Source organism: Telopea speciosissima, chromosome 5, assembly GCF_018873765.1.
Source record: "Telopea speciosissima isolate NSW1024214 ecotype Mountain lineage chromosome 5, Tspe_v1, whole genome shotgun sequence".
In the NCBI taxonomy this organism is placed as follows: Eukaryota; Viridiplantae; Streptophyta; class Magnoliopsida; order Proteales; family Proteaceae; genus Telopea; species Telopea speciosissima.
In genome coordinates, this window is record NC_057920.1 from 67,242,133 (window position 1) to 67,267,733 (window position 25,601).

Below are 25,601 nucleotides of genomic sequence, written 5' to 3' on the forward strand. Positions count from 1 at the left end.
TAGAACAAAACAGATAAAAGGAGGGTAAACTGATCTAAAAATCATATTTCGATATTTCAGGGGGTTTACGGTCTGATCCAGCTTGATACAGCCAATCTGCATTGGTATCAGCAAAATGATAATGGTTTACTTGAATTTGTTTTTCTTTTATATGGTTTTTACAATTGAATAAATGGTCCAAAAAAAGATATACAGAGTTTCAATAAATTCTTACTTTTGTTTTGATTATCAATTTTCTTTGTTACTTAGTGTGTGAAAAACGAAAAAAAGAAATCGGCCGTCTCCCAACAAGCCACGATTCCATAAAACTACTAAGTTATCATATTTTATCTCTTCTCGAGATCCAGACCCTTGCACCTCGTAACACTAAAGAGTCTCTTTAAACTGCATCCAGTCCCAGTACCAAGGTTTCCGGTCAGTAAGAAATTTGAAATATTTTGAAGTTGAATTTCCTTTCTATTCTTATAAAATAATTTAGGGACTTTTTGGCAGTTATAAACAGCCACCTATAAAGCAATTTAGTTTACACTAGCATCTGGTTATTGCAGGATGGATTTAACCGCTTGGATCAGTTATTTATCAGTCAGGTTTAGTGAAGAGGTTCACCAGGTAATTCTAAGGGATATAGGTTGATCTGTATTCAACCCCCGACCCGTTTAGGCCTCACCAAATTTAGCACCTTTGTTAACATGTTCCTGAAACTAGTAGTAAAATATAAGCAACAAGAAGCTTACTAGGCATGGAGAAAGTCAGTCCCTGTTAACTATCTGTCGGAAAGAGTTATTTTCTGCTTCTGTGAACTGCCATTATTAACTGAACAAAGAGAATAACATCAAGTGACATTAGTTCACCATGGCCAGCCACAACAAAGACTGAGCAGTCATAATTTTAACACAACTTAGAATCTAAAATCAATTGCACAGCCAGCACCTCATCAACAATAATTCCCGAGGATCATATCCTAAATGAATTCTCTAACAACATTTCTTATTTTCTTTTCTTTTTTTTCTGTGGAAATGTCATGGATTCTTGAAAGTTTCTATCTAAAATACACTATTTATCACCCACAGACTCCAAATTATATTTGCAGAAATGCCTCACAAGCCTCGGAGGGAAGATTTGGAGGGTACAATCCTTTGCCAAAGGCTATTGTTTCATTCTGATTCATAGGACCCTCCTGGCCTTTTAATTGTATCAAAAAAGATACGAAAGTATCGATCAAACATTTGAAGTACAGGTTGGTGACAATCAGCTCCCTCCAAAAAGTATGAAAGATAGCAAAACAAATAACGAAGTATTACGGTGACCGCAAGGCTTCCGGGCACCTAAGGGGGATGCCTTCAGGATCTAACCCATCCATTTCTGAGTGCTTGGAGAGGCGGGAGGTCAATGGACCTGTAAGGGCATGCATCAATTGTATTGTTTCAACAGTACAAAAATAAGTGATTGAATAACATAAGAATGCATTGTCGATAAAGTGTCTAGCCCTACCTGCTTCTAAAGTGGATAGAGCTTACAAACCTTTCACTCTGGGACATGTGTATCGTCTATAAAGTGCTTACGGGTTGAACAAATATATATGAGATAAAAGGATTAATAAAATAATTAGATTTTATCTTTGGGGAAATAGATTGAGCAGAACAGACTTCTCTTCAAACCAACCACAACCACAAGCAACTAATGCCCCGTTGTCCATCACAATATGGATGGCTCATGGCTTGTAAAGTCTACTTGAGAAGTTATATCTGGATAATAAGACAAAATAGACTGAAGATGAGAAGATCGAGCGTGACAGAGATCTCATTGCTTTTTCCAGGGCATCAGTTTCATGTTGTGTCGTTGGTCACAGCAACAATGGATTTTCTTATGACAGGGTGCATTCATTTGTTCTTTCTCAATGTGAATAGAAAGTCTTCAAAGTAAATAAGAGATGGAGACCAATAAAGGGAGGAAAGGAGAGAAAATGATGCAGTTCACCGGTCAGAGAATTGAATGTCAAAGGATGATGAAGACAAGGTTTGTTCTGGTGCTACTTTTTTCCCCCTTTTTTCTTTGCACCTTTTCTAAATTTTTTTCACCTTTTATGTATACAGTATTATCCCGTATTAAGTGGCAAACAGAACAAGTCACAAGGTAGAAGGCATATAACCTGTACCCAATTTAGAGACGAGTAGAGCTATTATTCCTCCATACAATAAATAAGTAAAGCAAGGGAAATATATACCATCTGCCATGTCCTTGGTTTTGTGAAGAAGGAATGTCCCAGACAGAATAGTAACAAACCCACACATTTCTGTGACAATCTGTGTTGGATTTTGTCGATCCCAGTCCTGAATAGGTAAAAGGACACGTTAAAATTGCAAACATTTAAATTTAGATTGACGGCTAAATTTCAGCACTAGGTCATGAAAATTTTAAATTCATTGAATCAGGGGACTAGATTTATGAAACCATGAAGCCAGGATGGACAAAAAAATTTGGAAAATACCATCCGAATTATACTTTCTGGAGTTGGCCACTCAAAATATTTCTCCACCAATTAACAGAGATATTGTTATAAGGGATATTGCTCACATACTCATATTGGGTTCACAAATGAGGACCTATTGATTGGGGGTACGTAGGATGAACCGTAGGTTCAGACTAAACACCTCCCTTACAAGATCCCAAGCAAACTAAAATTAAAAAGTCAACACTCAGATGAAGGTGAGATTTTAGCAATCACTCGCAAATAAACAGAATAGGTGCTCTTCGATAATAATGATCCACTGGTCAGATTAAAAGAAATTTGAAGAGTAGTGAAATCTGAAACACAGATTCAGAACTTAGGAGATTTCTAATTAACCACAATCCAAGAATCAGATCAGGCTAAGATCCGAGTCAAGTTCCCCTATTGGCTGGTTATTATTATCCCAAAACCTGATTTCAATCTAATGGCTAGATTGAAAGAAAAACTCAAGTTTGAAATGTAAGATAGGACAAAATTGGGAGGTTTATTATCTTTACAGATCAGAGGTTCTGATCATCTTAATATTCAGGTCGAGGGTCACTGTAGGGCAGTACTTGAATGCCCCAAAAGACCTCCCTAATCTGAAGGTCAGATTCTCCTTAATGGGAAACTCGGATTTTGCTGAAAAGGGGTAAAAACAGGGTATCCGTCAGTACAAACTGAGATGGTTCTTGCTGTGATTTGGTTCTCAGCAAGAACAGTACGTAATCAGCAATAATGAAGGATGATAAACCTACCCAAACTCGGATCAAATAAGTAACAGCAAGCTTGAATAGAAACACATGAAGCAACACTTACTTGAAGGAGAGAAAACAGAGGAAGAGAAGAAAGAGAGATAACTATGGCTTCCAACCAACAGGATTAGAGTCTCACTGTCCAAGGCCTCTCACCATGACTGAATTGCACAGCACTCATGAAGAAAACTTCAACTTTAATTCATCATAAACCATATGTGAGCCAATGGCTCTTCCTTGTGTTCATAATCCTGTTAAACAAATTGGTTAACCACTAAAACCCACAACCTCCAAGCGTTTTCCACACTTCTATTGGGATCTCATTTGGTCCTGGAGCCTTGCTTGCTTTCATCTTTCTTAAGGCTTCTTTAACTTCCGCCACACTAACCTTTCTTACATATCTTATGATGTGTGGTGTCTTGTTAAATAAAGTAATCGTCCGGGTAATTTCTACTTAACCTATCTTCATTTAGTAGGTCACAAATATACTCATCCCATCTCTTCACAATGTCCTCATCCCTTAACCAACTCTCTTCCATCATCATTGTTGATGCACGTCACCTGATCAAAATCTCTACTCTTCCTTTCTCTCATCTTAACTATCTTATATATAGCTTTTTTCCCCCTTCTTTAGCATTTAGGTTGCTGTAAAGATCTCATATTTCTTCTCCCTAGCCATACCCACAATCTTCCTAGCTTCGTTTCTGGCATCATAATATTTCTTCTCATCTTCTATTTCTTTAGTTCTTTGCCATGTCTTAAAACAATCTTTCTTGGTCTTAATGACTGTTTGGTCCTCATCGTTCCACCACCAAGTCTCCCTAGGGGCCAGACAACTACTCTTCGCTTCCCCTAGCACATCTTTGGTAACCCTCTTAATACATGTCATCATCTTGTTCCACAGAAAAATAATATACTCTCACCAAAACATCCATGTGCTGGAAAAGACCCATCCATACAATAAAACAACATCCCAAAGCTGGGAAGATTGCCAAATACACAAAGACAAAACTAAATTACAACAAGAGCTACTTAGCCTTATCCCAACTAAATGGGGTCAGCTACATGGATCCCCAAAGAAACAGAAAATAAAAAGTATAGAAATAACAGAAGGAGAACACAACAATGACACAAACTCACATCGACCCAACTTAGTATGAACCGGGTCTTAACTGCTCAAACATTCCTCTCTTGACCTCGAGAAAAGCGCATATTACAATGACATCGTCCCAACATCATAACCCAACTAAATGGGGTCAGTCACGTGGATCTTCGCTCTCCAATCAGCTCTATTTAAAATCATACAAGGAGCATGATGTAGATTCATCATCGAAATAGGCTTGTTTTATTAGGAATAGGTCTAGGGTTGGATTATATACACGTTAGGCCTTTGATCCCATGGGTTTTCAATCTAATATGTCACTTTTATGGGTCCAAACTATAGATAATAAGGTTACATACGGGATTAGTTAGTAGATTTTTTATTTATTTGGTTAGTGGTAATGTGATCACTTAAGTGATTATGTGACTTGGTTAAGTAGTCATGTGAAAATTTAAGTGGCCATGTGACTATTTAATTGTTATTTAAGTTGGGCTGGATTAGGACTCTACAAGTCCAGCCATGTTTTGAGTTTATTTCCTTCGTTATTTCACTTTCCTAGTCAGTTTAGGTTACCTTTTTTTTTTTTGGTATGAAGATGAGTTACTGATAAGAACCGTTTAGGTTACCTTATTAGTTAAGGATTGGGTTAGGCCTTTCCTTTTTAGTGTAGGAGTCTATTATTGAGTCTTTTATATAAGGTTATAAGGGGGGTAAGTATTGGACACGAATTTTGATATTAATGAAAAGTTTTTTGTTGCTCTTCTTCCCCATTGAAGATTTTTGTCTTGCGTTTGATCAAGGCTAGTGGGATCGGTGTTTGATCCGATTGACATCTAGCGGTGGGAAGTCCGGGTGGTTCGTTGGTGGGATTGGTATTTGATCCAATCGACACCTTGCGGTGTGAAGCCCATGTGGTTCTTTTGAAGCTCTCCTTTAAGTTAACTTGAAGATTTCTTTGAAGTTCTAGTTAAAGATCCAATTTTTATTCAAGTTTCATACTCAAACAAGTTGCTGCCAAGAGTACTCTGCTACTACAGTAAGTTTGAGACATCCCCATCTCCATCTTTCTAATCTTGAACAACCCCAACCCTAGTTTTCCCCTCTGTTATTTTCAGTTTTCCCATACCCTAAATTCCCCACAGACCTAACCAACCATCAGAACTTCATCAAACTTCAACCACAACACCCGCTGCCCATAAGGAGAACTCGATCTCCCTTGCCGCCTATCCCCTATAATCGATCCATACTTCTGCACCTTTCCATCCATCAAAACATCTCAGGACCTTTACTGATTGACTCCCCTACCTCAACTTGACATAACCCATACATTAAACCCTAACCTAATTTCGCCAAAAACCCCATTTTTTACCTACCCAAACTTCCATGTTCATAACAGATCCTGGTTGATTGGCTCCTAGTTGGTCCTCTCCCAATGTAGAACTACATTAGAGCAAGGCCTAAGCTAAGCATGTCTTTCTTGACCACCTCTCGTATGGTTATATTAGGCCTGCCTCTAGCTCTTTTGGTTCCCTCAATCTTAATCAGGTCACTCCTTCAAACTGGGTCATCCGAAGGTCTCCGTTGAACATGGCCATGCCATCTCAAATGACTCTCTCTAAGTTTATCATGTACTGGAGCTACTCCCAACTCAGTTCTAATATGGTCATTCCTTACTTTATCCTTCCTAATTTTCCCACACATCCATCTCAACATCCTCATCTCTCCAATGCCAAGTTTATTAATATGACACTTCTTCACAGCCCAACATTTTGCACCATACATCATAGCTAGTCTAATGACAGTCCAATAAAATTTTCCTTCAAGCTTTAAAGGGATACACCGATCACACAAAACTCCAAACGCACATCTTCTCCACTTCATCCACCCTATTTTAATCCTCTAGGCTACGTCGTCTTCTATGCCAACCTCCGTATTTACAATTGATACCAGATATCTAAGCTTTTTGAACTCCTTAAACTGGGTAGGTGAGTCACTTTTCAAGTTTTTCTCCTTGTCTTCAATCCATAGTTGCCAAGGCGTCGCCTAGGTGTCCAACAGATTTCTTTCTAGGGGTCTAGGTGACTGTCGCCTTAGTGTAGGGTGCCTTGTGCATTGGTTTAACCGGTATTGAACCAAGTTCTGCAAATATTTACGCCCAATATCATTTAAGATTTCATTTACTTAAGATATTATTCATAAATATGCAAATACCCCCTATTTGAATCCAATAAAAATAGTTACACAACCAAATTCCAAAAGGATTAAAAATCAAACCCCCCCTAGTTCAATAACGTAAATTGGATTTTTTGGCGGTAGGTGAAATCTTCAACTTTCTAATGTGGGGTTTTTTCTCAAATCTAAAAAATTCCATAAATCTTAATATGGTAAAACATTGCTAAAATAAAAAATGCGGTAATATATTCATTTGTTTTGATATCTAAAAAAGTACTTTCATTCAGAGCGATTTTGACAACATTCGCACACACCAAATAAGGTATCGGAACATAACTCCTTCAATATAAATCAGATTTAGGCAATCTTGGATTTGTTGGAAAGCTAGTTTTGTGCTCTATCTAATACAAAAAGTCTCATGTAATAACAAAATCAATTGATCAGTCAAATTTCTTAGAGAACAAGAATATTTCTCTAAATCGTGAATAATTTAATTACTTATTGATAAGATCATGTTTTTTAAGAACAATATAAACCAAATGTGAGACTAGATATACCTGGACAATAACCAATTCCAAGAACAGTATAAACCAAGTATATGTTTTGATTGTTTTAAACTTCCAATAGCCTGCTTTTTCAGTTCTAACGTCTTCTAGTTCCATGTTGATTTTTGACGACTTTTTTTTTTGGGTGAATTATTTTTGACGACTTGATGTGGCTTAATATTGAATTTTGATGACTTGATGTGGCTTAATGTTGATTTTTGAAGATATAAAGTACATATTGTAGCATACTGAATAATGTTAGAAAAGAGGGGAAATAAAAAAATTAACAATTGGGCGCCTTGGTCGCCTAGGCGGGCACCTTGCCGCCTAAGCGCTTAGACACCCCTCCACCGCCTTAACAACTACGCCTCCAACAAATCAGTTATTTCAACACACTATTTGAAGAAAAGGAAGACAAATTATCAGAATCTCAATTCCTGCGGAATCAAGATTTAAACGCAAGGGTAAATAACAATTGTGAATTGGGAAACAAGTCTACCTAATCTTCTTTTAAAGGTCAACTGTTTCTGTCAGTAAATAAATTAGGCTATTCCTGGCCACTAATTGCCACAATGCCACGCACAACTTGTACCAAATAAATTGAACCGCACCACAGTAGTCACAACAGATTAATAAAGGGAAATAGCTCTGCAAGGTAACTGGATCTCTAGTTCAAGCAAAACCATCAAACAGAGAGAAAGAAATGCCCCTCACGCTTAGAATCAACCAATATCAGATTGACTGCTATGGATTCTCAAAAGTGGTAACCAAGTTCCATATTATTTCATGTTTCTTGCACAAAAAGCAGATACTACATGTTTGGATAAGCACAATTTATACCCACGTAGTCAATATGGCAGGTCATGCAAATATGACAATTGACAAATAATGATATACTTTAATTGGCAGAAACTGTTACCTTAAACATGATCACACTGGCCAAAATGGTTAATGATGTAAACATCACATAGTAGATAGGAGATACAATAGCAGTATTGAAAGTATCAAGTGCCTGCAATAAATATGCAAAATGGAATTTTTTTTTAATTACAAACACTCAAAAAATCACTGAATAAAATTAGAAATTAACACCAAGAGTGTGGGTGTGAAGTGTGTGTGTGGTATCATAAAGGTGGCATTTTGAATAGAATATGTGATCAGGATGTCAAGATCAAAGATGTCAAAGGAAAGAAGCATCAACAACCAGAATTTTAACAATTCCTTGCTCGTACATTCCTAACTGCTGGAGCTAGGTCTGTGGATTTAGTGTCTTTGATAGAGAGGTAACTAGTTACCGAACCTCAAAGTAGAAACATAGCTATGCTTAAGTGTCCAAGTTGAAAGGTATATTCCTCATATATAGTGCTCCAATTTCCTGGTATCATTCAAACCCAGCAAGCAAACCACAACCACCCCCCCCTCCCAAACCACCACAAAAAAAGAAGGTGATGCTTCTAAATTGTAGAGAGATGGATTGGGAACCTTAAAATGAGGAGCATAAGAGGTTTCATACATACATATTACAAATATGTAGCTCTCCTCTTACTGGTTGGATATACTAGAAGTTTACCAATATGAAATAGTATGATATGCAAGGGGAAAAAATATTGAAAAAGGTTTTTATAATTGTTAACCATTGAGGAGTTACCACAGGAATTATCAAAGAACAACATAGAGAAATAAGAGACAAAGCAGAATTAAAAGAGTAAAATCCACCGTCATGTTAAAGACGGACTAAAAAAATATTTTAATTCCCATGTTGTAGCATCAAACGAGAAAAAGCAGTCTATATACTTCTGCTACCAGGAATTATTTTTGATAAGCAAAAAAAAAGTATTTTATTAATCAAAGAACTAATATACAAAGCCTCAAAATAGAAAACCTTTCATTCCAACACCCTTTACAACAGAGACAATAAATAAGAAAGAAAAATAACAAATTGAACCAAGCCACATAGAAACAGCCTCCTATAAAATACCAAAGGAATGGAATTCCCTGAACTTCAAATTGACCTCAGTACTCCCTCCCTCCAACATGGCCTCTGCTACCGGAGTTCTCCTCCAGCAAATAGTCATATTCATTTACTACATGCCCTCATGCACTTAATTGGGTCACAGCCTCACAGGACAATGAAGCTCCATCCAAATGCAGATGGAGAGAACATAGGGAATCTAATTGTGTTGAGCATCCTCTCCTCACCACCACCCCCCAACGTTGTGCCTATGGGTGTTTCTTTTCCATTTTTCTATGGGGGTGGGGGTTGAGGGGATTCTTGTTTTTGCCCCTTCTGTTTTCTTAGTTCTCAACTTTGTTCCTATTAGAGAATCACTTAGGAATTAGAGAACTTTTCTTGATTGAAAAGGGAAGGCACCCAGACCCAAGAAGAACCAGGAAAAGAAACCCACCAACGAAGTGATTGGATGCCCTACAATTAACAGCAAGCCCCCTCCTTCAGACTCAGAATGCATCACAAGCTGCATATAATTTAGCTAGGTTGCTGGCTGCGGAGTTTAGGCAGCACGTAAGCAGGTGAAGGTCTACAACGTATCAGATTAAACATTAAATTGTTCAGACGTTACAACAACAATAAACTCAGCCTTATCCCAACTTAATGGGGTCAGCTACACGGATCCAAACAAAACAGAGTTCTAACCAAAAAGGGAAAGAAAAGATGGGGAAAGAGATGAGAAATGAAAAAACAAAAAAGACAAACGAAAGATGGAAAAAAAAGAAGTAGAAAGATGAAAGATAGTAAGAGGAAACAGGCACAGGCCAGCACGTCAGGAGATTCCCAGCTAAATGGGATTTGCCACATGGATCCTTGTTGTCCTCTATCTGAAGTCATACAATATACAAGCTACAAGACCTAGACTATGCATATCCTTCCTCACAACTTCTCCTATGGTCATTTTCGGCTTGCCCCTAGCTCTTAGCTCTTTTAGCTCCTTCAATCGAGATCATATCCCTCCTCCTTACTGGGGTGTCCCTAGGCCCCCGTTGAACATGACCATACCACCTCAAACAACTCTCTCGGAACTTGTCATTGATCGGAGCAACTCCAAAGTCAGCTCTGATACGATCATTGCTTACTTCATCCTTTCTTGTTTTTCCACACTTCCATCTTAACATCCTCATCTTTACTGCACATAGCTTCTCAATATGACACTTCTTAACTGCCCAACATTCTGCCCCATACATCATAGTCAATCGTACAACAACCTTATAGAACTTTCCTTTAAGATTTAAAGAAATATGTGTTTTTGTTCAGACGTTATTACAGTCACAAACAATATATATATATATATACATATATATATAATAATATTTCAAAGACACTACAATTATTAGACATGCCAACAACTGTTCAGATTTGCACTTCAATAAAATTAATTACTTAAATAAGACTTGTGACGTATGGCAGGTATTGTCCCAACCAAGTGTCCCTATAAATAACCTGGAAACAAAAGATCAATAGATCCCAAAAATCCAACCAGATGATTATTGACAAGAAGGAACTTAAACTCGGAACTCGACTAGGTTTCAACCTTGGGAAAAACCGAGTTGACTCGAGATATCTTGAGATCTCGGTCGAGTTGGTGCATTTTTTTTTTCAACTCGAAACCCTGGTTTCGGTGGGGTTTAGACCTAGTTTGGGTCTAAAACTTGGTACTCAGCCTATTTTAGGTCATTTAAACACAATGGCACTATCAGATTTTGCAAAAACAAAGTCCAAATAGGAGTTTCACTTCGGACCCTCGGTTGGTAGGCGACGACGTACAAAAATACCCTACTCTACATATAATTTAGTACTAGAAAGCAATCAAAACATTCAATTAATGTAAAACAACTAAAATAAATATTAGAAATGTTAAAATGTACAATACATCAATCTATTTAACATATCACATTTTATCATCCCATAAAATGTGATTGATACACGTATTCAGTCCCAACTCGTTCCACATAGTCTTCCCATGTCATAGTGGTGTTGTAGTGTTGCACATAGCTTGCCACAACATTCATATAAGTTCTTTAAAATTGATGCAAAGAACAACAAATCATGCACTAATCTTGCTTTGGTGTAGCTGAATGATGCCGACAGCAGCTCCTCCGACGAAATCCAGCTCAAAAATGGTGAAAAACCAGTGGCAGCAGCAGTGCCTCTCGGTCAAAATAGTTCGAGTTATGTTGAGATTTGGCACTTTTATAACATAAGTTGGGTTAAGATCTGGGTCAAACAGAGATCTCGACAAGATATTGTAGTTTTTTAACTCGCAAGCCATCTCATCTCGACCTCCATCGCAAGATTTAGTTCCTTGATTGACAGAACAACCAGGGAAACTGATGTAGTGATCTTCTAATCAAGATAACTTAAATAGATCATTATAGAACTAACCCAACTCCTAACCCAGATTTTCTAGTTAAGGAAGTCAAGTCATTCTTTAAAACCCTAAATGCCTGTGACTAACCCGCAAAACAAAAGAAAAACAGATCCAATTGATTCAACCAGAATTCTAAAGACCAAAATCACAGGAAAACCAAGTTAGTTGAGGAAGCTAAGTCATACTCTCAAACCTTAAATGCCTGTGACTAACCCGCAAACAAAAGAAAAACAGATGCAATTGATTCAACCAGAATTCTGAAGACGGAAATGCAAGTTAGTGGGGTTTTAGTTAAGGCAACTTCTCGACTAAATCATTCATACATCCATCATGTTCACAAGCATGCATATCTTTCCACAATGTTGAGACCTTGTCAAGATCAACGTAAAGAATCCAGTCAAATTTCCAAGTTCTCAGAGAAATATGGGAGTGACATATATTTACTCTTTTTAAGAAAATTGAATATAAATGTGGAAGTAATTCAACCAAGCACCAAGTCACATTCCTTTGTCAACAAATATATTAAGGACAAAGGAACACCACTAGAAACTATAACTCAAGAAAGAGAGAAGGAAAAGAAGCACCGACATATTGTTTGATGAACAAATGTACAATATGTAATTAAATAGTAAGCTTGAGACCTTATAGCAATATAGCAACGATGAATTATTTTCTTGCTCAAATAAACACACATTCTCTGAAACATAGTCAATAAACTTGAAAAATGAAAACAAGCATTGGCACAGATTTCATACATAGCTCATCTTACCCCCAAAGAAAATTTCATCTTCATTTGGAACAATTTTTCCCCTTACAAGGTTTGCTAGTGTCCTTTATGGTTTTGTACCATATTAAAACAATTTTCGCTATTTTGTTTTCAATAAGGATGAATCATTATGCCCTACCTCAGCATGTAAACAGTAAGCAATTAGCAAACATGAGCAAAGAGACAGACAAGGATCGACTAGGACAAGGAAAAATTAGAATTACATGGAACTTAAGAATAGCTCCAATGAGTCACACACTAAGGATTGACCAATTTAGGTATAACAAGCTCACTATTTGCACCCGTAAAAGAGTTAAATGGTACAAGAGACGGGCTCGAAGAAAAAGAGAGGAGTTAGAAAGGATATGGGAAGTAAATGTCACTTGAAGTCATGTTAACGATTGTCATGTCTAGGTTAAATGTACCACATGTGTGCTAAGGTGGAGCTAAGTCATCTCCACCTAGCATACCTTAATGTGCTATCCTTTTAATCTATAAATAAAGTGGGTCTCTGTCCTCTAGAGACGAGCCAAATCATTCTGATATTCAATTTGGTATCGGAGCCCCAAAACCCTAAAAAGGTTGTCTTTTTCTTCCACCGCCACCAGAAGGGTTCAAACCGATAACCCTCGAGGTTCCGGCCTCCCAATGTCAAACATGGTTGACTGAACATGTGCCAACGCATGTCACACCATGTATGATCATTGCTGACCGTTGTTGACCAGTGCCTATTGCAACACCACCATTATGCCGACCACCGTTTGCTGCCGCTAATCGATGCCAGGCTATTAGGGCCCCCCCCCATCGCAAGGCCCGAGGCGCTCCGCCCTCTCGCCGTGAGCAACCAGGGCCTCCATCCTCTTGCTGTGAGCTCCTAGGGCCTCCGATACCTTCCACGAAGGGCACCAGTCCATGTCACTTCCACCAAAGGCCCTCCAAGCCTTCTGGGGCCCCTACCGCTAATTGTTACATCAGCGCCAGTGTTCTGGACTTTAAAACCCATGTGAGACTCCTCCAAGACCCTTCCTTGGCCTCCACTATTCCCCCTTGGGTGTTTGGGTGTGTGTTTGTTATGCTCACAACTCCACACCTTCCCGGTCCAAACTTGATCCCAGGGCTTTCTGGTGCACCTTACTTGGGTATTCCGGCTCTCAGAAGGGTTATAAATGGTATCATCCTCCCTTTCGTCGTCTCTTTATCACCATGTATGTTCCCTTCCATGAATCTGAGCCCTACTATCAGTCATCTCTTGAGGAAGAGGATATAAGTATATTGCCAGAGATTGAGACTGTACACATTGAAGGGGAGAGACTTCAAGTCGAAAACTTATGGACGATACTCAGACAAAGGATCCTCATATAAAGGATCACCTCACATATTCCAAGCACAAAAAGTAGCATGTGCTCAACTTAGCATGTTCAACAACACCTCCTGAGCCAGATCTACCTCCTTCACCTCAATAAGGTAATTCTCCTCCACCTTCTGACCTTGATGTTCCTATTTCTATTTGGAAAGGAGTTAGAGCATGCATTCAACATCCCATCTCTAACTTTATTTCTAATGAGTCCTTGTACCCATGCCATCGGACCTTTGTTTCCTCCATATCTTTTGTTTCTACTTTGCAGGGATGGAAAGATGCTATGATTGATCCCAAGTGGAAGCTATGCTAAAGGAAATGCAGGCTCTTAAGAAGAATAGTACTTAGGAACTTGTTTCTGTTGACAAGAAGAAGCTAGTGGGATGTAAGTGAGTGTACACTACAACACTGTAATGCATAAAGCAGATGGAACCATTAAACGGTACAAAGCAAGGTTAGTTGCCAAGGGCTTCACAAAAACCTATGGCATTGACTACCATAATACTTTCGCTCCTGTGCCAAAATGAATTTTGTTTGTACTACGCTATCATGTGGTGCCAATTTGGGTTGGAATCTCCAACAGCTAGATGTCAAGAATGCCTTCCCAAACGATGATTTGGAAGAGGTGTATATGGACATTTCATCAGGGTTTGAATCCTCTTCTACAGAAGGGAAGGTGTGCCGGTTGAGGAAATTCCTCTATGGTCTTAAACAATCTCCATGTGCTTGGTTTGGGCGTTTCTTGAAGGCTATGCTGAAATTTTGTTAGAAACAAAGCCTAGCTAATCACACTTTGTTCATTAAACATGGAGATGGCAAAGTTACTACTCTTATTGTGTATGTTGATGATATCGTTGTGACCGGAAGTGATGAGATAGATATCTCCAAGATCAAGACTCAATTAGAACAAGAATTTGAGACTAAAGATTTGGGACCTCTCCGATATTTCCTTGGAATTGAAGTTTGCTCGATCTAGCCAAGGCATCTTTATTTTCCAGAGGAAATACGTCCTGGATCTTCTAAATGAAACTGGAATACTTGGATGCCTATGCGTCTATATTATGATAACAAGGCAGCCATCAGTATAACCCATAATCCGGTTCAGTATGACAAAACCAAACACATTGAGATTGACCAACACTTCATCAAGGAAAAACTTGAACAAGGCACCATATGCGTTCCTTTTGTCACCACAAAAAACGAATTAGCTGATGTGTTTACAAAAGGCCTCTATTGTAAGGTTTTTCATCCTCTTCTATGCAAGTTGGGCATACAATACATATATGCACCAACTTGAGGGGGAGTGTTAAATGAGTGTCATGTCTAGGTTCAATGTATCTCGTGTCTACTAAGGTGGAGCTGAGTCATCTCCACCTAGCATACCTTATTTGTGTTACCCTTTTAATTTATAAATAAAGTGGGCCTCTATCCTCTAGAAACAAGCAAAATCATTCTGATATTCAACTAGTCATGTTTTAATAGAAAATTCAGACGAGGGTGGCATTTTGGCTGGGGTTGAAAATTAAAAACTTACCGTCTCGTCAGCTATTCAGAGATTAGAGCTCGATCTTTTCCTCTGGTGAAGTGAATAGGTTGGTGGATGGTTGAGATTCCCACCTGCTACTGATGGAGTGACCAAAATTGAATGTGGGCAGATGCTCATGGTGAATAAGGGTCCTTTGGGCACAGGTGGTCATATAAGAAGAGATAATTCAGTTATTGGGAACTTTTTGGATCCAATTAGAGAGGGAGATTCCATTATAGCTGAATTGCTGGCTATAAAGATGTTGAAGAGTAACAGTTTCCTTACTGCAATTATAGAGGATGAATCAGTAATTTGATAGGTGCAGCATAGTCAAGAATAACTATGGCATCATTCTCGACATAAAATTGATTCACCTGTTGACCTCTCATTTCTCTCTTTCATATCACGGGAATCTGAGATCAGAAAGTAGGGTGGCAGATGATATCGCACAGAAAGGGGTTGTGAGGCCAACAATATATTTCAGGGAGGATGTTCCATTGTAATTGGGTGCTATTTCATGATTTTGAGTATGAGACTCTGAGCCTGAGGCTTTGGTTTCTTATATATTTCATGCTGTTGTTGTTGTTGTAGAATGTTCTCCTCTTCTTTTTCAATAAAATCGTTATTTATTTCACATAAATTACTTGGACTCCACATTTAGAAGGAGATGCACAAGAGGATCTGCGGATAGCAATCCACATACTTCAGGCAACAATAACACCATTTCATTGCATAGACTGAAAACCTTGTAGATTTAGGCCAGAGTATCTCATATTCTGATTCTTGAACTCCTTAATTTAAGCCAATGTGATTTTGGAAAGATAGTAGTTTCCACAACTCATCATGTTTCATGAGCTCAATGTATAGCCAATTGTTACCCGTAGGGGGAAAAAAGAGCCAATTGTTTTGAAGTCATATAAGCCAATAGATCTGACTTCAAAGAAATAGTAGACGCGTAATAGTCACGAGATCAACTTAATACTCCATTAGTCCAAACCAGAACAGCACAAGTGTTCGACAATTCTTAAAAAGCATCATATTCATAGAACATGTGTCCTGCTCCACAGTTCGGAAAGCATTAACATTTCACTATGGGAGCTGTAGTGAAGTATATTACTTGTTTGAATGATGGAGAAGGATGCAAAAAAGAAACTGCGAAAGAGTTCATTACCTTGTTTAAATAGTTCATTTGAGTAATAACACATGTAATTACAACAACAGCGAATGTCCATGTTTGGGGGTACATCAGCTGATTCATTCCTGAGAATGTTAACTTCAAAGCAATTCCTAATGCTTTAACACTCATGACCTGTCATAAAATACCATGTTTTCAATAGGACCAATAGCAATACCCAGCAGAACCAGTAAAAAGGGAAAAATTACAATTAAAGGAAACAACTGTTGCACACATACCGATAGAGAACCTACAAGTGAACACACTCCAATATAGACCATTATATGTGTTTGTCCATACTGTGGGATAACATGGACTACAAGTATAAAAACTGCTGCTAATACCAAAGCCATATACAAAAGAAAAGCTGCAGAAGATGTTAAAAAAAAAAAAAATTAAGCTCAAGATGTAAGAAAATCTGATCAGAGCCAAAAACAATATGTAGCAGAGAACCGAATTATCAAAGAATAAACTTCCAACTTTTGCGTAATTCAACTTCGAAATATAATAAAAAAAAAAGAGAAAAATATCGCCCACACGTTGAAAAATACCTGGCTCAGTAGCAAGATCCCATACTTGTGCCACAGATTCAATTTCTTGCTCTTGAGGAGCATGTAAAACAATAGTTGTTGACCCCACAACACACAGAACACAACCAAGAATACCGAAAATATGTAGCTTCTCCCGTAAGATAATATGCGCAAGTACAGCACTGCAACATAATTTGAATGTCAGCACTCGTAATTAGAGAAACAGAATATATATTATATGTTGTTACATGACTTTGCCACATGCCTGATAATAATGCTGAGTGCGCCAAGTGGAGTAACCAGGATTGCTGGTGCAAATGCATAGGCTGCAAAATTAGCAACTTCCCCAACAATCACTGTTGAATGGTAGTTAATTAGTAATCAAATCAGTTGTACTAAAAATTAATAGAGTTCATGTGATTCATAAAGCAGACCAAAATGGTCTACTACTACTATTACCAAGTACCAATCACTAAAGTACTAAGTATTGCTTGAAACAGTTCCTAGACCACAGCAATGTACCACACAGCTTCGAAGCAAAGAAACCTTAACCAACTTATACAGGTCTCACTCAGCGACGTCAACCAGGCCGCCAAGTTATTAGTAGTCATAAGTTTGCTTTTGAGTTATTTTCACCAGTGAAATCATGGAATTACTGCATTTATGTATGGGGTTAGGATTGTAACTTTGTTAATTATATTATTATGTTTTTATTTACTGTTTGAAGTAAATTATTTTTGCTATTGTTAGTACATATGAACTTAACCATTTTTAATAAATCATGAGCTAGTAATCTTTAATGACTAATTATAGAAAATTAAGAAACTACTGCTATAAAAAGACAGATTCTACTATTCTTGTTGATTACTGTTTGAGTCATAGGAGTTCCACTTACTTAGGAATCAAGTTTTTCAGGTTTAAAATTCGGCCCAAATATATAACACATGGCAGCTTTGTTAATCTCAATTTTTTGTGAATATGCTGTCTATATCATCAACCATCAGTTTTGAAAGCACAGCCCTTCTTTGATATGGGAGATGCGAAGGTATAAAATTGGTCGACAGATTTTAGTTTTGGAGTAATTTTGCTTTGGTCATCTGAAATACAAGTATAAAAATCCTAATATGGTTGGAATATAGAACTAGAAGCTGAAACTTTACACATAGCTAATCAAATGGGAAACCTTCCCATCCAACAGTCAGTTTGACAAAGATGCCCTCCTTGTGGCCTCAAAAACGCCAGACTGTGTTGAGTAGACGGTTGACATTAAGACAAATTAAATTACTACAAGTCCATCAATGCAGCAGCCATCCAATGGCTGGATGACTATGACTGACTCACTGTGGAAGCCTATGCCCACGAGGTCCAGCACCAAACATGAAGGATGCCAGTTCCATATTGGACCCATATGGAGGACCACATGTGTAGGGGGCTTGGTAAATTGTTTTTTGTTTTAGTTGGGGGCCAGTCTAGCAATAGTCTTTTAAGACGTCCTTTAGTTAATTTTATAAGGTCCTTTTGAGGCCCATGGTACGTTAAAAGGAGTCTTGGCTAGGATTTGGTTTAGGAGGAGTTCTATTTCTAATAGATTTATACTTTTCTCATCTTATGCTGTAACCCTATGCATGGATTATTTGGATAAATAAAAATGAAGTATGTGCCACTTTCTCACTATTTTCCTCCCTAAAATTCTCTCTCCTCTCTCCCTATTGATTCTTCTTCTTCTTCTTTCCCTGTTCAGTCCCTTTCCTCTTCATCAATCACCTCTGTTACGCACCTTCAACATATTTTAGGTCAGACCTTTATCCTTTTTCAATATCTGTACCTCCTTAATAAATTTCTATATCTACTTTGTCTTCTTATTACTCTTCTTTCTATTTTTCCTCACAGTGTTTCTGAAATTTTCTTCCTGATACCATTTTATTCAATAATCCTGTTTCTAATATTAGTTTCCATCAGTTCCCTAGTCCTATTATCTCTGTTCTATTAACCTTTAAATATGTCTTATCATATTGTTTCATTTTTCTCCCTATCACTTCTGTTATTGTCTATTGTTTATAATAGCTCTTTGATCAGATTTACAAATCTGATGTCACCCTTATATAGACTGAGAAATCAGTCTTGATTGAACCGCACGACACAGTAGCCCATAAGGAACACTCGGTTCAAATCTGGGATTGTTCTGATCTGGGGCCTGAAAGCTATTTAATTTCTCCGTAAACCCTAATTCAGTTCTTATTATTTACCATATTTATTTACTTAATTCCATTACCTTACTATTATCCTCCTTCAGTCTATTAGCTTCTATATTGAACTGTAATCTGGGCCTTATTTAAGCAGCTCTTTGATCCTAAATCCTTAATTAGGATTAGGGTTGTGAGGAATGCATCATCCATAATGTGAAATTATCCAGGATCCAGACAAATTGTTAATTACAAACTTTTACTAGACTAAATACTAATCATCAACTGCCATAAAGTTATCAGCTGGTGACAAATAAGCCGATTTAGATGCCATCAACTCTGATGCCAAAGAAGGTGGGCCTTGGTGCAACGGTTAAGGTTGCTCCATTGTGACCAAGAGGTCACGGGTTCGAGTCTGGAAACAGGGGTAAGACTGCGTACATTATGACCCTCCCCAGACTTCGCAGTGGCGGGAGTCTCGTGCACTAGGTAGGCCCTTTTTTTGTCAACTCTGATGCCAAACATACTGGAACCATAAGTTTTGGCTGGCATTGACTATAAGAGTTCCTTCTCTATGACAGAAAGGACTGAACAGATGAAGTTTCATATGGCATGTATAACCAATCTTACTGATGGGGTCCCCAGTCTAGAATGGAATCTAGAAGATCACAGAAGTAGGGACCACATGTAGGAACAAGATCTGATTGAAGGATTTGATTTAAAACTGAGAAGAGATTCCAGAAATTTAATGCAGCTTAAAAAAGAATGGATTATTCTGGTTTACCCAACGCTACCCAAAGATTGTATTTCGAAGTAAATAGTTCACTGATTTCAGAAATTAGAAGGGGAAAGAAGAGACAGTAAACAGGGGTCTAAAAAGATGGCTGAGCTTGGTAAATGCTGATGAAACTGGACTGTAACTTCGGCAATAGAATCGCCCGGGTCCGCTGATTATTTCCTGGCCAGAATATATATTTTAATAAGGCTAGAGAAGGTACCGTACTCTGGTTGCAAGGAAACCAGAAACCAGAGCAAGTACTTCAGATCTATTGACAAGGATAAATTAATATCAGACTATTGTCAGGATTCAAGAGATATTAGCAACAGAAACTTAAATATTAAATCTGGGATGAAATTAATATGAATAAAATATGATCAAATGAAGCAGGCTAAAACTTGACAGGAAAACATGGTATCCACCCAGTTTAAACAGGAGAGGAAATAAGAAGAAATGGAGAAAATAATTAAGAAGGAATGGAGGAGAAGATTGTGAGAAGGAACTCACCTGAGAATAGAACATATCTGAGGATAGAACAGACCTGGATCAACAGAGAGAGGAAGAAACAGAGAAAAAGAAGGTTGTGGCTGGTTCTGACACCAGTCTCCCACGCATGTACAGCAGGACACAATCAATAAAGAAAACCAAAAACCACAGAAACCTCCATTCCAACCTGAGAATTGATGGTTACATGCATTCAGATAATATAGATTCAAAACAATCCTAATCGTAATCTAAAACTGAACAGAATTTAAAGTGACTCAAACTCAAGTTCCGACTGGCTCCTATCCTCGTCTATCTTCCACTCAATAAAATAAAATCTGAATTACAAAAATAACCTATTAGAGAAATAGAGTACCCTAGATATCCCTACTAAACCAAAACCCAGGTTTAGAATGGTTCTTTGTGGTCTTGGCTTCCAAAGTGATTTATAACGGTCCAAACCATGATAAGGCTATTGCATCACTTACCTAATGAACAAAAAGGGTGTTCCCAGTGCACGAGGCTCCCACTACAGCGGGGTTTAAGTGGTAAAAATCCGCGTAGGGTTATTTTAGTAATTGCATCAGATTCGTCGGCACTTTTGGAGTTCCTATGAGCTGATCTGGGTTTTGTACTACACATGAGAATTGTAGTTCGTCGAGTCCTCTTTGAAATGCAATTGAAATCGTGCATTTCTGACGTTCGATGACGAAGTTACAGCGATTCTCGTTTGGCACCTCAAAATTAAGGACATTATGTGGGTGCTCGTGCACCATCAGAACTTCAAATGATGATATCTCCCTCATTCGACCTCCGTTTGAGACGATTCAACTTGGAGAATTTTCGTCTTGGAGAGCTCTAAGTGGAGGGTCATAATGTACGATGCCTTACCCCCACTTCACGGAGAGGCTGTTTCCTGACTCGAACCCAAGACCACTAGGTCACAATGGAGCAATATCTTATAAATAGAAGAAACAATGTAACTTTTAATCCACCGAAGAGAAAGAATGAAGAGAACTTACTTGTTATCATGCCCGTCCACCAAAGTGGTTCATATAAGTAAGAATAGCCTCCAACACCTGTGGAAAGAGTAGTGTTTTAATTTCCAATATGATCTCAAAGATGTTAACAAGAATCTTTTAAGTTACAAGATGACATGTTCATAAGAGCAAGTAACAATCATGGCATAGACATATAACATAACTAGATATATTTTATACTATTAGTGCATACACAAAACACATGAACAAATATGCAATGGTAAGACCAGCATGAAAAGTGAGCCTAACCTTATTTTATACCAAATGTATGCATTGTGTCATTGAGTGTGCTGATATTATGACCCACGGACTGGTCCATCCCTACCCAAGAAAATGAAAGGGGACTTCATGGGATCACCAGGTTCCCGTCGGTCCAAGAAGCCAGATTACAACCTTGAAGTTCAAGATAAGAGATCTGGATGTTCTGGCAGCCCAAGGCCCTACATCCTCTGTTTGGTGATCCAAATATGTTTCATCCATTGTTGAGTCGTCGCTATGGCAATTTCAGAATCTTAAATGTTTCACACTTGAGTCAAACAAAGTCAATGAAAGACAAATCCAAAATAGAGGTTAATTGTAACTGGGAGTAGGAACAATTCAACCTGGGTATAACTAGTGGTAGTCAGTACATTGTTTGGATCATAGGCTAAATCAATCACTAAGTTGATCCCCAACTATCAACATCAGAACTGATACTTGCTCCAGCCATCAACAAATCAGAACCTAGAATCCTAACCAGCCTAGCCTAAGAGAGCTTTAATCCTTACTTATATTTCCCCATATAGGATCTGATTATTTTTTATCCTGTAATTCGTCCTTACAAGACTTGAGTTCTCTGATCATACTGAGTCAATGTTAAAAAGCACATAAATGTCCAATCATTTGACATAGGAATCACCATTGCCTTTCATAATCATGAAAGGATAACAGTGCATAATATGTCTCTGAAGCTACTAATTTTTCAACATTCTCCTCACTCACTGACCCACCCAATATACCATGGTACGAGGTTCCACGATATCTTAATGTTGTTTCGGTTTCGCAAGGTCTCCAAACAAAACCTACTGTGATATACATTTCTGATAAAGCTTCGACCGAAATTTTGCAGCTTCAGCAAAATTTTTGTTTCGAAATCAGTATTATTTCTGTTAAACCCTTTGTATAAAATGCATAGTTTTGATCGAAATTTTGCAGTTTCGATGAAATTTCGACCATATTTCGAGTTTTGGTATCGTTTTGCTAGTTTCGACTCCAAAGAGGGAAACTTCCTAGAAAACCTCAATTTTTGTGAATTTAGGCCAAATCACTCCCATATATTTGTAGTGAACCATGTATAACATTTATTAATTATGAAATGGTTTCTAATTTTATGTTTATTCATTTCTAAAGCACATTTTAGTTGTTTTAATAGAATTATGTGTATTCTATTACTAAATTTTGTGTATACAGCATCGTCCAGCATAGGGTTTCCTAGAGTCCAAACCCGAACTACCATTTTGGGTGTGTTTTTCTACAATCTAAGGGTTCCATTATGTTTAAAGAGCCTAAAATAGGTTGTCCTACAAGTTTCATGACCTAATTTGGCCATTTAGCCCCCACAATCAAACATCAAAATTCCCCCAAAAATAATACTAAGTTTCAGTCAAAATTTTGGTTGGGCCAGACCAAAACCTCAAATCTTGCAACATACACGGACAAACACAGACACAAATGCACATATAAACAAAAAGAAGATACACATTACAATAAGTTTTCTTTTGGTGTTCCCCTCCTATAGATACTCCAGTTGTTCCTTCCTTCTCACAGCTTATGCAGGTATGCCTTATGCCCCATTAGAGTGCATACTTATTTAAAACAATTTTCAAAAACTTATCCATCTCTGAAAAGCTAAGCACTAAATTTCAGCCTCTCATGGAAGAAAAAGTAAGAGAGCAGAGACAACATGCATTATGCAACATCACAACAAAATTCATAAGCTCGTGTATTTGTCTAGAATTGGTTAGTTCAAAATGCATAACCTGTGCTTCCAGGTGCTATGCCTGTCCATTAGAAACTTGACTGTTTAGAGGAGCAATTGAAAATTAATCCCAAAGAGCAGTATTATGACAACAAAACAAATGGTGTTGTTCAATATTAAAATTTCTTTTTACAGATGTTGTTTACTAAATTGGCTCAGGCCAACCGGTGGTTAACAATGAAATGATCAACCAAAACACGTAGGGTCTCATAAAAAACAGCCCCGAAATAGACATTTTTCCACTACACTAAGAACCCATTGAGTGATGTTTAATATCTTGAGCTAAGAGACTCGGACAAAAATATTTTCTCCACTGATGAACAAGTCACCAACTAAAGTCAATCTGTCAAACAGCCAAAAACAAAAGTTTTAACAAGCACTGCAAAATCTCAAAAATGTCCATTAGACAAGAAACTAGCCACAACTAAACCATACACGACTAAATATATTATTCTATGGGTCCTAATCCCAAGAAACACAATAAGAACAATTTCTAGGATATGCAGTGAACGGAAAAAGCATACGCATAACCATAAAAGCAATCACTCCACTTTGTCACTCGCAATTGAAAGTACTGTCATTTAGACAAGATGTGCACGCCCAACATTGCTGAACAGGTCATAGAATTGCACAAAATTGGCACTGCTTAAAATCACCAAGATCCAGCCAACTGGAAATGCATACTTCTGTAATTTATCCAAACGAAAAGAGCTAAAACTTGGACCACCAGAAGTCCACTTAACAATTAACATGACTTACAATAGTCACTGGAACATGATTCAGGATCCCATAGTAACAGCTTCCAACAAGCTATTATGCCATTAGGACTAACAACCCATGATGTTGGCTCAGGGACATAGTACACAAACCGAGTGCATACCCTTCAGCCGACCCCTCAAGCAATCGCATAGAGATTTCTAAACTTAATGCACTGACTAAGCTTATCAAATATTCCAAATCCCCTCCTCGACAGACAAATGGCCACAACTATACCATTCATAATTAAATTACATTTTGGGTATTATGATTATGCTCTTATATATTTTTAACCCAATCAGAATTTAATACATACCCCACCCCACCGTTCAAAGTATGAAAAAGCTACTTAGACTTGATCAATAAACGGAAAGGGTTAAATGTAACAGTATAGGCTCCAGCAAACTCAAGTTACAACCAAACCACCAATTGCATAAAAGCCCACACCAATCCCAACTCACCCAATTCCGTCCATTACCACTAAAGCTCAAACAAGAAAACAAATTTCAGAACTAAAATAAACTGCTTTCACTATAAATTCTGTATCACCTGCCCTAACTCCCGATGCGCCGGCCTTTTTTAAACCTTTCTTCTTTATAATGAAGCTGGCACCAATGAAGGAGCTCGAAGACAGTGCTAATATCAAACCCTTGATGTTATCAGAGGACATCCCCTTGTAAGAAGATATCCAACTCTGAGTAGCTTCCTGCGCCATGACTGAAACCCTAATAACCCTCTCTCAGTCACAAAATTGCTGCTGCCCATTTCTCTAGATCCATGACTGGATAAATTCATCAGTTAGTTCACCACATCCCTTACCATTTCACTTTCTAAATTCAAACAGCAGTCAATAAAGAGAGAACCACCGAGAAGACCAATTTGAAGGGATAGGTTATAAAGAGAGAGAAGACGGCGGGGGCGATTGAAAGTCGCCTTAGCGATCTTGTCGAAGATCTGACGGCGCTTTCAGACAGGTAAGAGAGAGAATTTTGGATTTGCAGATCGGAAGAAATAGAGAAAGCCGGATTGATCGACAGAGAGATAAATAGAGAGAGAAACACAGCTTAAACTGTGTGATACGTTGTCACAAATTTTTAAAGATAGAACCCTGGTTTTTGCCATACGCACGATGCGCAGTACGCAGCTGAGCTCTTCTGCACGCAGCACGTTAACTATTGGTGCAGACGTGCATCTATCGGTTGGATAAGCGTAGAATACACCATCGCGTACTGTAAGCTTCTCCCATATACGAAGCTTCCTTTTCTCTTTCTCTCTTCCATTTTTGTTTTTTGCAGGGAGAGGAAAGAATTGTTTTCGCGGGTAACTAATGCGGGAAAGCTCGAGCTTATCGTTAAGAGATGAGATTGAGTTGTGCACTGTTCGATGTGGATAATATTGACATGATGAGCAGGTTAAAATGTAATAGGTGATCAATCCTTTCGCAAGAAGAGATCGGGAAAGATCCGGATCAGATGGTTGAGATTCTTCAAAGCAAGCTTTCAAAGATGGGTTCGACCCATCAGACAAATATAGGATTTTAATCCTCTC

At 38.0% G+C, this 25,601-nt stretch overlaps 1 protein-coding gene across 1 annotated transcript; it reads right to left on the reverse strand.

The window, feature by feature from the left end:
* Positions 1-1,089: 1,089 nt before the first annotated feature.
* LOC122661580 (probable magnesium transporter NIPA4) lies at positions 1,090-25,055 on the reverse strand. The gene is made up of 9 exons (XM_043857019.1): positions 24,603-25,055; positions 21,263-21,319; positions 17,062-17,152; positions 16,818-16,978; positions 16,506-16,633; positions 16,264-16,401; positions 7,982-8,074; positions 2,225-2,330; positions 1,090-1,395 (listed from the first exon to the last, which is right to left on the reverse strand). The coding sequence occupies exons 1-9, from the start codon at positions 24,766-24,768 to the stop codon at positions 1,298-1,300; spliced, it is 1,038 nt and encodes a 345-aa protein (XP_043712954.1). The 5' UTR covers positions 24,769-25,055; the 3' UTR covers positions 1,090-1,297.
* Between the last annotated feature and the right edge of the window lie 546 nt (positions 25,056-25,601).